The 15,950-nt window shown below is 34.0% G+C and overlaps 1 protein-coding gene across 1 annotated transcript in view; it reads right to left on the minus strand.

The window, feature by feature from the left end:
* LOC107659344 (A-kinase anchor protein 9-like) overlaps positions 1-8,564 on the minus strand; it is a 137,082-nt gene extending 128,518 nt beyond the window's left edge. Inside the window, exon 1 of the mRNA XM_016448259.1 lies at positions 8,314-8,564. Within this exon, the coding sequence (XP_016303745.1) occupies positions 8,314-8,361 (48 nt within the window). The 5' untranslated portion in view covers positions 8,362-8,564. The remainder of the gene's footprint in view (positions 1-8,313) is intronic.
* Positions 8,565-15,950: the final 7,386 nt, after the last annotated feature.

Genomic DNA, 15,950 nt, shown 5'->3' on the forward strand with positions numbered 1-15,950 from the left:
ATAGTGTTCATATCGATATCGGAATTATATCGTATCGACCGAAATTAAGAAATATATCGTGATATCAATTTTGGCCATATCGTCCAGCCCTACAAGGACACATCAAATTGTTTAAAAGTAACTGTAAAGACATTTAGAATGTTACAAATGTCTTCTATTTCAAATAAATGCTGTTCTTTTGAACTTTTTATTCATCTGTGAATCCTGAAAAATAAAATGTATCAGTTTCCACAAAAATATTGTGCAGCACAACTGTTTTCAACATTGATAATAATCAGAAATGTTTCTTGCGCAGCAAATCAGCATATTAGAATGATTTCTGAAGATCATGTGACACTGAAGACTGGAGTAATGATGCTGAAAATTAGGGTTGCAAAGGGGTGGAAAATTTCCGGTAAGTTTCCAGAAACTTTCCAAAAATCAATGGAATATTCCAAAAAATCCTGGAAAGTTTCCAAAAATCCTGGAAAGTTTCCAAAATGTCTGGAATGTTTCCGAAATTTACTGGAAATTTTCCACATTTTTACAACCCTACTGAAAATTCAGCTTTGATCACAAAAATCAATTACATTCTAACAGATATTCAAATTGAAAACAGTTATTGTTTAATTGTAAAAAAAAAAAAAAAAAAAAAAAAAAAGGAAAAAAACATTCACAATTTACCTGTTTTTACAATTTTTTTTATCCAATAAATTCAGCTTTGGTGAGCATTTCTTTCAAAAACATTAACAAAATCTTACCAGCCCCAAATATTTGAATGGTAACATAGTTGATATTAAATGAAACGGCCGATATATCATTCTGGGATAAACACTAGGGTTCTTAGAAGCGTTTTATCATAAAAACCCAAGACGTGAATCACAGACACATCCGTCACGTGCCAAACAATCACTGACAACAGATAACGACCATCAGAACAGGGTCACACAATCATTTGGTTAGCGTGCGCTGCTGTTAATTAAGATCACGATGGCCGAGCGTGTAGGAGGTATTTAATTATGCAGCCCGCTTTAGTTTTATTGCACTAACTGTGTTTATCGGCCAAGCCAATTATCCGAGCAGACTATTGATTGGGATTAACAAAGGGTTTGTGAGCACATCTGAATACTCAAGACCTGACCTCTTGTTAACCAGAGCTTTTAGCCTACAATCAACAACACGCATATAAATTAAGGCCCTCAGATCTGGTGAAGGCACAAAACACTTTCATTGCACGCTGGGTTGGAACAATTGATTTTACATAATGGAACGGACCTCGAGTTAAACAGGCAACTGGACACGGTTCACGGATTCAGGTCTGTATTAGTGTGTATAAGGCCTCAGTTCTAATCTGATTTCCGGATAACTTAACTTTTAGCTTGAATTTGCATGCATGCATCTGGAGTAATTCTGTGTCAAATCAAGCAACATTTCTGAAACTTCCCTGACTAAAATGTTTTATTTTGTTAATATTTTTTCCTAAAGAAAAACAAACATAAACAGTGATGAAAGACAAAATATTAAATGCACTAGATGAATATTTACAGAGTAATCCATTATGTTGTAGCAGGGGGTCAAAATGACATTTTTCATCTGAGATTCAGTGCCAAATTACAGGCGGGTAAAATGACTTTGAAACGATAGCAGCATCATTATGTTATTTCTACCCAGAGACTGGAAGCTCTATTAGTAAAATCTTTAGCTATCTGTGTTGAATTATATGCCAATGGTATGTTCAAAAATGGGAAAAGGCCGTTTTTGTGTTTTTTTCCCCAAAAGTTTGCATGCCGGTAACTCAAGAACTATTAAAGATATATTAATATCTTCTTATATGTTGGCTCTAAACAAACTTTTCTTTTGGCATCTTCATTTTTAAGGCAATATATGGTTCCTTTCCAAAGATAAAGGGATTTCAATGAGGCTCCATAAGTCAATTTTTTAATTGTACAGATTTTTTGTGGTCAAATGACACTTTGCATTCAGCTGATTGAGGAACGTGTGAAGAACAGCAACGTTGTCTTGTTTGTCTCTATCAAAACAATTGCATTGAACATACAGGGCTCTACAGTGCGACCATTTCAGTCGCATTTTGCTCTATTTCGTCAACGGAAATAGTTTCAAACAAAGTAACCGCTGAGCCGCTGCGCATCTCCATTCAAATACATTGGTGTTTTGTGTATGAATGAACTGCGTTTTTAAATGAATCTAGTGAGTCAATGATTCAATTACCAATTCATAAAGACAGTCACGTACTTCAATCCTGAATGAATCAGCCGTTCGAACGAATCAACTGAATGAATGATTCAGTGATCAAATCAGTGACTTGCCGCCACCTACTGGCAGTTTGTTTAATTTTTAAAGTATCTTTTCTGTTATTTAAATCATTTAATATTTCTATATTCAAAATTGTATACTTAAAACACTAACCTCAACATGAATTTATGAATTTAATTGCACTCATGCGACCTCTGAGCCTCATTAAACGTCTGAAAATACACCTACAAGCCACTTGTGTGTTTTTCTGTGCCAACTCTGTAGCACAAATTTATTTTTTAAATACTGATTTCATTTGATTGGTAACTTATTCTTATTATACTTGTTTTATTCAGTTGTATTAATTAGAAATGTTAAAAAGCTTATAAATATATTTTTTTGAATTTGACAATTTGAAATAAAAATGTCCTGTAAATCACTTTAAGGAGTCAAATATCACCTCGTAAAGGGAAGGATCATTTTTGATCAGAATTTTTGATCATTGATTAGAAGGTGCTCCTACATTTTTTAAATTAGGAGCACAAGCGCTCCTAAAAAGAAAAGAAAGCGTAGAGCCCTGACATACCTGTTTGAGTGCCAAAAAATATTATTTTTCCAAAGTCTGCATCGTGGATTACTCCGTAAATATTCATCCATGACATTTAATATTTGGCTTTCTGCTTCATTTATCTATTTCTTTCACAAGAAAGAAAATCAAAACTTTTAGCCGGTTAAGTTGACATGAAATGACCCATCTAGATAAATTACCTCATTACCTTAAAATTCATTATTAATTCACTTTTAGGTTCATGCAAAAACTGCTGCAACAACTTCGGACTTGCATGAATGCACACTTCATCCTGAAATAATAAACCACCCATCTTTGGAATACTCTAGCATGCAATGATGCACTAGATAATTCTAATCTTGCATCTTATTTACTAATGCAGCGTTTCCGTTTTGCAATGCCAGAAGACACTGGCTGTTCTCCAGTCGTGTTCCTGAGAGCATCTGAAGCGCTCACTAGGGATGCACCGAATGTTCGGCAACCAAAATTAAATCACAAAATGGCCTTAAACAATTAGTAAATAAACTGCAGAACTTTATGTTTTCACACACATTGCATGAGAAAAAGCAAGAACTTCCTCAACATTCATAAATGTTAGTATTGTTGTAATTTTACTGTTGTTCTGTAAAATAAAAAGACAATAATAATGATAATAATAATAATAATTACAACAGCTCTGTTAATACATTTATTATAGCATTCACACAGTGTTCAAATTGGGATCTGTAATATTTTGTAATGTTTTAAAAGAAGTCTCTTCTGTGCAGCAAGGCTGCTTTTATTTGTGCAGTAAAAATACATGCCTGATTCAAGAAGGGGGTCTGATCGCCAAAAAATATTATTTTACTAACGTATTAATTATAAGTTAAATTGTGCTTTGTTGGTGTAATGTCTGCTAGAATGTTTAAAAAAAAAGTTCAGTGTTAAATATTTTTAAATTGTTGTTTTGTAATTGATTTTTTCTTTGTAAAGCAAGACAAAACAGTAAAAAGCACATTTTGGCTATTTAATTTATGCAATGGTGAAAAAAAATTGGTAAAATACATGGGGGAAAAACCTTGATAAACCGTGTTCGGTATACGGTCTTCGGCCCAGTGTTTCATTTTGTTCAGTTTCGGCCAAGAATTTTCATTTCGGTGCATCCCTAGCGCTCACTAATGACACTGGCACGAAAACAGCGTGTGCCGACAGCTGCTCTGAATACCAACGGTTCGGTGCAGCAAAACAAACAGCAGATCAGAGCCAGCACATGATGCGTCAAACACACGAGCTCAGGGTTCATGGGTCATCCGCGCTGAAACGGTTTAGAAATCAAGATCTTTTGAAAGCCTCCAGTCCGCACATGCAAAAATCCCTTTATCTGTCTTGTGCAAACGTAACATCACAGTGCTGTGCAACACTCAAATACTCAGCCTGATGAACTCACATACTACGTTTTACATTGCAGACGCTTTCATCCAAAGCCACTTGCATTGCATTTAATACATGCATTTGATCAGTTCATGCACTCCCTGGGAATCGATCCCAGAAACTTGCTGTTGCAAGCACAATGCTTTAATGCTTTAGGACAGGAATGCAAATGATGTTATGATGCTTCTGTTGTCCTTTCTTCATTACGGACAAAACAATAGTTTTGACTTGTAATGGCAAACCTATCAACTGAATTAATGTCAAACTAAGGAGTTTTCTATTGATAACTGAAGTAAACACAGAGATTGCTTACATGACTGGGCAATCACAGAAAACTCACCAAAATAGAGCCATCACAAACAGAAAGGCTTTAATACTTTACTGGACAAAACACGCAATCAGTCTGCAGTGATTTATTTCTGCTCCAAAGCAGCACACTTTTAAGAAACAAGTTTTTCTGCTTTTGTTCGCATTCACTCTGAATGGTTTCAAAATAAATTATGAATCATTCTGAATCATCTCGTTCCATCACAAACGTCTTTATTCAGTGGCTCTTGACATTTACAAAGCTATTGTGAATTTTTTGGACTAATCGACTAGCTCGGGCATCAACTTTCACCTGAGAAAGTGTGAGAAATTAAAGTTGGATGTTACAATGACATTTAGTTTGATTCAATAGTTTTAGCACCAATAATTTCAGATGTAACCCCGGTTCCAGAAATGAGTGATTATCTTGGACCAAAAAGGCCCACAGGGGATTCATTTTCACAATATTGTGGCACTAAAAATTAAATATTATTGCGCAACAGAATGCTGTGAATAATTTTAAAGGTATTTTAAAAGGAAAATTCAAATTTGCTGAATATTTCCTCACCCTCACGCCATCCAAAATGTAGATGAGTTTGTTTCTTCATCAGGTTTGTAGAAATGTAGCACTGCATCAGTGTCTCAGCAATGGATGCTCTGCAGTGAATGGGTGCCGTCAGAATGAGAGTCCAAACAGCTGATAAAAACATCACAATAATCCACAAGTAATCCACTGTATTAAAATGCAAATGCATCTCCTGTTGGTCTCTCACATCAAAATCCAGCCACATATTAGTTTAGAGCTGTTTAAACGCTGCTTGATCTGTGCAGATTTCTCTCCTGATTCACACCAGAACACTTTTTCACTGGAGGAAGAGTTATTATGGATTATGGACTCTATGGTATTTTAGTTAAAAACGTCTTAATGCTGGATTAGTTTCAGCTTTTGTCTTCTCCAGATGTTAACTGATGGACTGGAGTGGTGTGGATTACTTGTGGATTATTGTGATGTTTTTATCAGCTGTTTGGACTCTCATTCTGACGGCACCCATTCACTGCAGAGCATCCATTGCTGAGACACTGATGCAATGCTGCATTTCTACAAACCTGATGAAGAAACAAACTCATCCTGATCTCAGATGAGCACATTTTCAGCCAATTTAAATTTTTTGGTAAACTACTCTTTAAAATTATTCACAGAATTCAGTTGCTCATTAATATTTAATTCAGTCACTTACCAAAGCAGGCTTTCCCAAATATCTCTATTAAATGGTGAGACAACAAGTAGATCTAAACGACATCTGTGAGGCCGTCGGTTTGCTCGTCGTGTAAAACCTGTCAGCGGGAATTAGACAGACGGGACCTTGTTCACACTTCATAGGGAGCACTCCAGCACAGAGGGGTCACAATCTCACCGCTCCTTCACACTCTGGGTATTTTTAGACTCGGCCAGAAAGGAACCGGTCTATTTATAAGATAACACGGTTGTGTTATCATCACGCCCTGAAGAGGCCAATGTGTTAAGGAACAAGAATGTGAGGCCATAAACTATTGCTTGAACCAATAATATACCTAAAAAACCAACATGGCCAGTCTCAGATATAATGCAAAGTGCCTGATAAAAAGCAGCTGCTGCAGTGCATGTTGTGCTTAATAGCATACTTCAGCCTTAACTACAATTATCGTATTGTTTCATTAACATCATGAGTCAGTCTCTGTGCTCTCGACATGCTCCAGCAGGTTATAGTGACCTAAAGTCTGCAGAGAGATCTGTTCATCTGCAGAAATGTGAGGCATGGGAGAGATCCGGTGTAGCAATGGCTAGAAAATCCAGTCTCACAAGCCCATCCACATGTTCTCAGACTGTCTTTACATTCAACAGCACTAAACAACCTGCAAGAGCAGTCAGATTCACAGCGACACGGCCCTATCTGTCCATATATCAGGTGTATTCATATATTAAAATATAAGAGAGGCACAGAAAGAGCATGAAATGCATAAGCACTCAAAACAAACAACACACAAACTCCTAAAGAGAGAGTTTTTCTCTAAAGTAAATGTTAGGTAATCAATTCTCTATGATTTACAAAGAGGTAAATGTCAGAAGAAAGGAAGGTCAATTTAAGGTAATCCTCAGATAAATGACAGCACTGAAGTCAATTTAAGGTAAATACTGTATGTAAATATGAGTCATAAATTACAGATGTCAGTTATACACTGAGGTAAATGACAGCAGTGAGATGAAATAGAGGCAAGTGTCAGAAGAAAGGAAGGTAAATTTAGGGTAAACCTCAGAAAAACGTCATTCGGAGGTAAACGAGAGCATTGAAATCAACAGATTTAAAGTAAATATGTTGCAAAAACCGAGGTTAATTTCACACGTGAACTATATTCTGAGGTAAATAACAGCTGTGAGGTAAAATACAGGTAAATATGAGGCAAATGTGACTTAAATCACAGATGTCAATTATTTTTAGGCAACTGTGAGGTAAAAAACGGTCAATGGGATGTAAAATGTGAGTGAAATCACAGATTTCAGTGAGGCAAATTACAGCAGTGAGGTAAAATAGAGGTAAATATGAATAAAATCACAAATGTCAGTTATTTTCTGAGGTAAACATGAGGCTAATGTGAGTTAAATCATATTAAAATTATTTTGTGAGGTAAATGTGGGGTAAAATTTAAGCAAACATTAGGCTAACACAGATGTAAGTGGTTCTTTGATGTAAATGACAACAGTGAGGTAAAATAGAGGTAAATATGAGACAAATATAAGGCAAATGTGTGTTAAATCACAGGTGTCACTTATTTTCTGAGGTAAATGTGAGGTAAAATTGAGGTAAATGAGGATAATGTGTGTTAAATCACAGGTGTCACTTATTTTCTGAGGTAAATGTGAGGTAAAATTGAGGTAAATGAGGATAATGTGTGTTAAATCACAGGTGTCACTTATTTTCTGAGGTAAATGTGAGGTAAAATTGAGGTAAATGAGGATAATGTGTGTTAAATCACAGGTGTCACTTATTTTCTGAGGTAAATGTGAGGTAAAATTGAGGTAAATGAGGATAATGTGTGTTAAATCACAGGTGTCACTTATTTTCTGAGGTAAATGTGAGGTAAAATTGAGGTAAATGAGGATAATGTGTGTTAAATCACAGGTGTCACTTATTTTCTGAGGTAAATGTGAGGTAAAATTGAGGTAAATGAGGATAATGTGTGTTAAATCACAGGTGTCACTTATTTTCTAATGTAAATGTAAGGTACAATTTGATTTAGCTCACATTTGCCTCATATTTTACATCAGAAAATAACATATGTGATTTAACTCATGTTTTGCTCATATCTCAGTTATTTTCTAAGCTTAAATGTCAGGTAAAAAGGTAAAAAGGATATAAAATGTGAGTGAAATCACAGATTTCAGTGAGGTCAATTACAACAGTGAGGTAAAAAAAGAGGTAAATATGAGGTAAATGCGAGTTAAATCACAGATGTTGGTTATTTTCTAAGGTAAATGTGGGGTAAAATGTAAGTAAACATGAAGCTAATGCGTGTTAAACCACAGATGTATGTGGTTCTTTGAGGTAAATCACAGCAGTGATGTAAAATTGAGATAAATATGATGCAAATGTGAGTGAAATCACAGATGTCAGTTATTTTCTGAGGTAAATGAGGGGTAACATTGAGGTAAATATAAGCCAAATGTGAGTGCAATCACAAATTTCAGTCGTTTTCTGAGGTGATGACAGAATTGAGGTAAAATTAAGGTAAAGACGAGGTAAATATGAGGTAAATCTCACCTTGGCTTTGCCGGCCTGTAGTTTCTTCTGTCGCTCCTCGTCTTCCATCGTCTCTGCGGTTCCTGCGGCTTAAACACGGAGACGCGCGTCAGAAAAGCGCCGCACGCCTGGCGCTAAACGCGGAGCGCTGACATGTGCGTCCGCTTCGGATCAGACGGTAAATCTGTGAGATTTCTTCAGTGTTTTACTCGGGTTTAGCTGACACCGTCGCCGCCATGTTTCTCCACGTAAACACACGAGACTCGCGGCGCGGTGACGTCACGGCGCACGGCCCACACGCGGCCGCTTTATATGGAAGGCGGTTAAAGCCAAAAGTCTTTAAATGGAACGCGTGAAATTTGCCTGCAAATATTGCTGCGCAAACAATATCAGTTATATGTGCAGCAGCATGCAAATATAAATGATTGATAATTGTTTATTAGCTATATGATCGACACATTTTTGTATGTCGTCCTGTATTTATGATCCATATTATACTGAATTGAACTTTACATATATCGCCCAGTATTGTTGTGACGTCAGATTATATTGTCAATCGCTGTCCAGTTATCTTATTAAATATATAATTAAAGACACAGTAAGAGGTCTGTTAGTCTTTTAAACACCGTAATCACCTCTTTATCTGTATCCTATATTTTTAAAAAAGCGTCAGTCAAGAAATTGAGCCAACAAAATATGTTCCAGAATGTTTTGCTAACGTTCCTTTTACGTTATGAAAGCGTTATTTCTGGATGGTCTCTAAACGTTCAAAACTTCCAGGTTTTTAAATATTTTAAAAGCATTTTCTTGGTTATTTGAACTTTAAGGGAACATTCCATGTTATTCTTTGGCAAATGTTATGGAAACGTTAGTTTCGAATGTTCTCTGAACATTCTGGAAAAATAGTAACATTTATAGAATGTTAGACGAACGTTCAAATAAAAGGTATGTAAAAAATATATATATAAATATATAAATAAAGGTTTTGTGGTAACGCTTTGAGAACATTATTACACGTTACAGGAAGACGATACTATGAACATTTGTTCATAACTTTTTTATGACAATGTTATTTCTATGAATTATCAAGTTGTCCAGGCTTTAAATGTTTTTAAAAACGTTTTTTCTTGGTCATGTGAACGTTCAGTGAACATTCTAATTTAATAATTTTGCAAACATGTAACTTTTAAATGTTCTCTAAACGTTTTGAAATTTAAAAAAAAAATTTTTTTATGTTACATGAACATCCAACTAAAACGTTTCAGGGAAAAAAAAAAAAAGTTCCATGAAGGATGTATAAATAATGTTTTTGTGCTAACGTTTTGAGAACATTCATAAAGACAAGACAGCTAACAAAAATATATTCTAGGAATGTTTTGCTACATCATTCTTAGTAATGAAAACGCTATTTCTGAATGTGCTCTAAAATTTCTAAACGCCCAGCTTTTTTATATTTTTAAAATGTTTTTTGGTTAAATGACTGTTACATTTTATCACTTTACAAACATTATGGGAATGTTACTTTTGAATGTCCTCTAAACATTCTGAAACAAGTACATTAGTAACATTTAGAAAAACTAAAATGTTTCAGAAAACAAACGTTCCATGAATGATGTATAAATAATGTTTTTAGCTAACATTTTGAAAACATACAGATAACTTTGAATGAACGTTCTATTAACGTTATGGAAGAACCTTGCCAAAACCTTCTGAGAGCGTTCCCTGTCAGCCTCTCCGAGGCGTTCTGCTCTTCTGAAGTGTGAGTTTGTGTGAAATACTGGCTGTATACCTGCAGCAGCAGCAGGAGATGGAGGTCTAGTCCTGCGGCCGACCGGAGCTGAACAGCTGATGGTTTGGCAGATCTTGAATTCCACCCATCTTCTCTTGGACATCCTTCACTTTCTGCTGCGGTTCATTTCTGACGCTCAGAGATCCAGGAGCCCTGAATGCTTGGCCTGTGAATTATTAATGTGAGAGCAGCACAGGATCAGGTTCAGAAACTCAAACACCTGCGGAGACGCCAAACTAACTCACTGATACTCAACAGAAGAGAATAGAGTAGAATAGAATTCTGTTGAGCTCTTGTCATGACTGAGGAATCATCACAAGTAAACTTCCCCATGTCATAGTTTATGGAGCCGAACTTGAAAAGATTCTGTAGAAAAAAATGATAATTTACTGTCAAAAAAAAAACTTTTCCTTTAAGTTTACAGACATTTCCTTCAACTCTAAAACATGCCTAATTCAAAATACACTGGGAAAAAAAAATGATACAAATTTTTTAAGGTAAGTGGTTACAAACTATTTATTTTAGCTACATTAAAAAAAAAAAATGTTGAGAGTTAGTCAGCTACATTTGTTTATTTAAATGTAGCTCAAATAAATTGATTGCAAGCACTTACCTTAAAAACAATTAGTAAGTTCAATTAATCAATTTTTTTCAGTGTATGGGTAAATAGCTGTTAAAATAAATAAAGTCTGTCATATTAATGCAAGACTTTTCTTATCAACCAACAGCTGTTAAATATGGAAAAATAAGAATGATACTAAAATATTAAATAATTGAAAAAAAAACAGATTTTTAAATTGACATAAATAAACACGTTATATTATTTAGTTATTCAATAGCTACATTTAATATTTAAGAATAAAATGTAACAATAAAATAGTTAATTTTAAATGCAACTTTTAAATTGTGTTTCTCAATCTATTTGTCAGTCCAGTTTTAAAACAATAAACCAATATTCTTTTTATAAGTTATGCATTTATTTACAGTCTTTATGATTTTTTTTTTAAAAACTTCATATTTGATTACTTCATTCTAAATATCATTCCTAAAAAAGTTCATATTTACTGTATGTTCCATGTAAATTAATCATATTATATACGCTGAAATTTGGTGTGATTTTTCTGAAGCTATAAAGGATTATTGGAAATTTACTAACGATTTCTGAGTGAAAAGCGGTGCAGAAACTATTTTCACTCAGAAATTGCTTGTAAATTTCACAATTAAAAACAAAGAAATGGCAATAACGTGTTGAATTAAACATAAAATTCTGAAAGAAAGAAATAGAATCGTCTTAAACATACTCCAATAATCTTTCTTTTATTCACAGCTTCAAAAAATCTTTTTGTTTCTTTTAAAGTGAATGTGTGTCTATAGTTTCATGAACCCACATGAATCCATATGTTATTGATTATGGATGGGTGTTGCTGCATGAGAGGAAACATTTATGTGATTAGAGCTTCTGAATGATTTCACCAGATCAACCCTGAATTCATAAATAGATAACACGACCTGTAAGTATACGTGTAAGTTATGTTTTCTTGAAATAAAACCTCTCGGGTGTTTCTCCTAAAATTCCTATAGAGTATAGAAATAAGCATTTTGCTTAAATTTGATCTCATTTGTGATTTCTTCAATTCGCCTTTCTTACTAGCACGAGCCGAACCTGTGTGAATAAACTGTGTAAACATGACAGTCTCGGCAAAAGAGCTACATGCTATCATCACACTGAGGCTCATTTCAGTAATGAAAGGGATCTGGACCTGTATGAAATATGCATGAAACAGACAAGGGCTCATGATTGAATGGAGGACCCTGCACTCCTCGACCATGCATCTCAAGTGTTTCAGACATCTGGCATCCTCAGCCTGCGAACCTACGAACGACGAGCGGCTCATTGTATTAAAATCACTCGATATGAGATGATCAGACACAGATGAAACCGCTTGTTCATTCAGCCCCACTTGGATATTTCTGGCTTTTGCACAGTAAATTAACCAAAGTCTGAACTACACTGTAAAAAAAATTCCGTAAAATTTACGGTAAAATAACGGTAGCTTTGGTTGCCGGAATTTTACCGTAAAAAATACGGTAGCAACGTTTTAGGTTTTAACTTCAATTTACAGTTAAATACCGTAATTTCATTAACTGATATAATGTTAATATACCAACCTATTGAAGTACTGAAATCTGCTTTGTACCTTTGTAATACACTGATAACCACCAAATACAGGTGTTGATGAGAAAGTCACATGATGAACCAAAGCCCATCACAAGCAGCTTTTAAATAATAACATATATAGAAGTGCACAGTGTCATTCACACAGACACTAAACACCATCACGGTGACACACATGAAACTGCAATAATGCAATAAACATTCATTTAACAACATTAGGTGTAACATACAACCCTAATATACAAAACTGATAAGAAAAAACTAAGAAGAAACATAGTTATTTCAACAACAAAAAACGCAGGGAATTCAGGGAATGTCAATTTACGGTTATTCGCTGTAAATTATACCTGCTTTTTCACTTCCAAAAATGGCATACTAAAATTAATGTCCAATACAGTTTTTCACCGTATATAGTAGGGGAATTTACCGTTAACCATTTAACAGGTTTTTACTGTAGCATTTTTACAGTCTTTTACCGTTAAATTCACAGTCATTTTTTACAGTGTACATGGAAGCGAGATAAAAAAAATAATAACAAAAGTGACATTTTATCTCACAATACAGGCATTTTTTCATCACAGCTGTGAGAACAAAAGTCGTAATTATGAGATAAGGTATAGTTTGATTGTTCTGGTGCATGCAACTTTACACAATCAACAAGGTGCATGGAAAAAACGTTAGGTTGGGACAATACCAGCAACACTTGTGATGTCAAGGATGAAGGATGTAATTAAAAGATGTAATTAAATGCCAACGCATTTCAGCTCACTGGCCTTCATCAGGGCTGAAAGTTTGCAGGTGTGCATAGGTTCCTTTAAAAACAAACAAGGGCATAACTCAAACTTGCAAACAACCAGTGAAAAAACTGGATAATATATCATCCACCAATCACAAAATTCATCAAACACATTTTCAGAAATGGTATATCCAGAGCTAGATTGCTTACAAATTGTAGTCTGTTACTGATTTCTAATTACATGACAAAAACTGTAGTTAGTAATACTTTTAGATTACTTTTAACATAACTTGTTTATCACATTGATTTAAATAAGTGCTGTCAAACGATTAATCACATCCAAAATAAAAGCTTTTGTTTAGATAGTATATGTGTGTGTACTGTGTTTATTTATTATGTATATATAAATACACACACATGCATGGATATATTTTGAAAATATTTACATGTATACACATTTATATATTTATATTCTTATTTTTATGTTGTATACAAATATATTTAATATATAAACATATTTTTCTTAAATATATACATGCACGTGTGTGTGTATTTATAAATACATAATAAATATACACAGTACACACACATATACTATCTAAACAAAAGCTTTTATTTTGGATGTGATTAATCGCGATTAATCGTTTGACAGCACTAATTTAAATAGAATAATATTGTACTTTATTGATATTAAAATGCAAAGTAATATATTCCATGCGTTGTTATTAACAACGTAAAGTAAATTAAGCATTAGATTTCAGGGTTTCCCAAACTGGGGTTTGTGAGTTTAATGAAAAGCTAATGATTAATTAAGTCATAAAAATGTAGAATGAAAATAAATCACTTTAAATTAACAAAGTAAAAAAAATTATATTTTGTTTACATGCATGTCATGTAGCCATTTTAGAAAGAAAAATGTAAAAGATAAAAAAAAATTAGGAAGAATCAATAAATTATGAATAATTTATTGCTATTGTGTGAATATATGTAATTAAGTAATCCATTAAAATGTAACTGTAGTCTGATTACAAGTATTTTAAATTGTAATTTAATCTAATTACAAATACTTAATTTTTGGAAGCTGATTACGTAATCCTGTAGATGTAATCAGCTCTGGGTATATCAACAAACACACATATATAGTTTTAATAAGCATACAGTGCACAACTCCATTCAAGACATTTATGCAAAAATATTCAAATAGGCTATGAAAAAAAAATCAAATTTGAAAAAAAAGAGAGAGATATAAACTACCTTTTTTTATTCCAGGCCGGAAACAAAATAAAACAGAATTGCGAGACTTACGCCTAAATTCATAATTCAGAGAGAAAAGTCAGAATTGTAAAACATAAAGTCAGAATTTGTAGGGGAAAAAAATCAGAATTTAGAGAAAGAAGTTAGATTATCCAGACACAAACTCAGAAATCAGAGAAAAAAAAGTCAGAATTGAGAGAAAATGTTAGAATTAAAAGCACAATATGTAAGATACATTTTTTATTAAAATATCCAAAATCCACTAGAACAGTGTTATATATTTTGCTGACTTGTGTACTTACATTATCCCAAATGTTTCAAAGAATGTTTAAATCCAGAGAAATAAGCAATTTTAACTAGTGACACGGAGCATGTCTATAGTGTCATTGTGTCGCCTGCTAATGACGTCATCGAGTTCCGGTTTTGTTTTGTAGAAAACATGGAAACACCAAAGACGCTTTAATATGTTGTGTTTTATTAGACCGGTGACGAGCGCACAGAGTAGCATTATAACAGAACTAAATGTATCTAGTATGATAAAACAGCGCTGCTTTACCCCACATACGCACGACCGGAAGCAGCAGAAGCAGTCAACTGTGGCATAATAAAAGCTCCGCTGCTTTCCAGCCGTGTGTCACGCTCGTTCAGCGCCTCATTTTGCTTCGACAGCTTTCAGCCCACCCCGCTTCATTCTACTACGTTAATAAATCATTAGCTCATCCATGAACATGATTTCTGTCTGAGTCCCGTCGGATTGCGTCGGCTGTGAGGATGAAGAGCACAACTCCCATGATTCCACACTCAGTCACAGCGTCATCAAACTACGCCTTTGTCTCTTTGTTTGTTTTGAATACACGCCCTCTAGTGGCGAAAATTACATATTGTGCCTCTAAGTCAGAATTGTGAGTTATCTCAGAAAGTCAATTACAGTGAGTAATCATTGTTGATAAATCCCACATACTCGTTCACGTTCATTTACATTCAGAAACGCCTCCAATGAACCATATATGGTGACAACACCTCCCTTTATAAATCACTTTGTAAACAGTTCTAGATGATTATACATCAAGTTTATTGTTGTTGATATATGAATGTATTGTCACTGTCAGCTAATGCACAGATGACACATTAATGCTCTTGATCTATATATAAAGATTTGATATATGTATGTAATTGTCAAGATAAGCCTGTATATATGTATGTGAGTGAATACCACAAAAACACGTTTCACCCCAAAATCAAAATAAATGTCATATTTTACATTGAGAAAATAAGGCTAATTTAATAGTCAAGTCACATTTATTTAAATAGCACTTTATACAGTGCAGATTGTTTCAAAGCAGCCTTGATAATAATTAATTGAAATAATAAATGATCAATTCACTTTTCAAATTGACAAATCAGTCGAAACTTTTACATTACTTAACATCTGTACATATGAACATATTTTCCATTGAAAAATTAAAACCATAAAAATATATTTTTTTAACTCAAAATAAAATATATAAAAAAGCTTATTTTATTTCAGCTAGTTTCCAAGGCAACATTTCTCATTTTAATTTAGTTTAACTTCATTTCTTAAATAACTTAAACTAAAACCAAAATCAAATTAATAACAACTAAACACACACACACACACACACTCACACACACAGACACACACACTCACACACACACACACACACACACACACACACACACAC

The sequence above is a fragment of the Sinocyclocheilus anshuiensis genome, unplaced genomic scaffold, assembly GCF_001515605.1.
Source record: "Sinocyclocheilus anshuiensis isolate Anshui unplaced genomic scaffold, SAMN03320099.WGS_v1.1 scaffold876, whole genome shotgun sequence".
Taxonomy (NCBI): Eukaryota; Metazoa; Chordata; class Actinopteri; order Cypriniformes; family Cyprinidae; genus Sinocyclocheilus; species Sinocyclocheilus anshuiensis.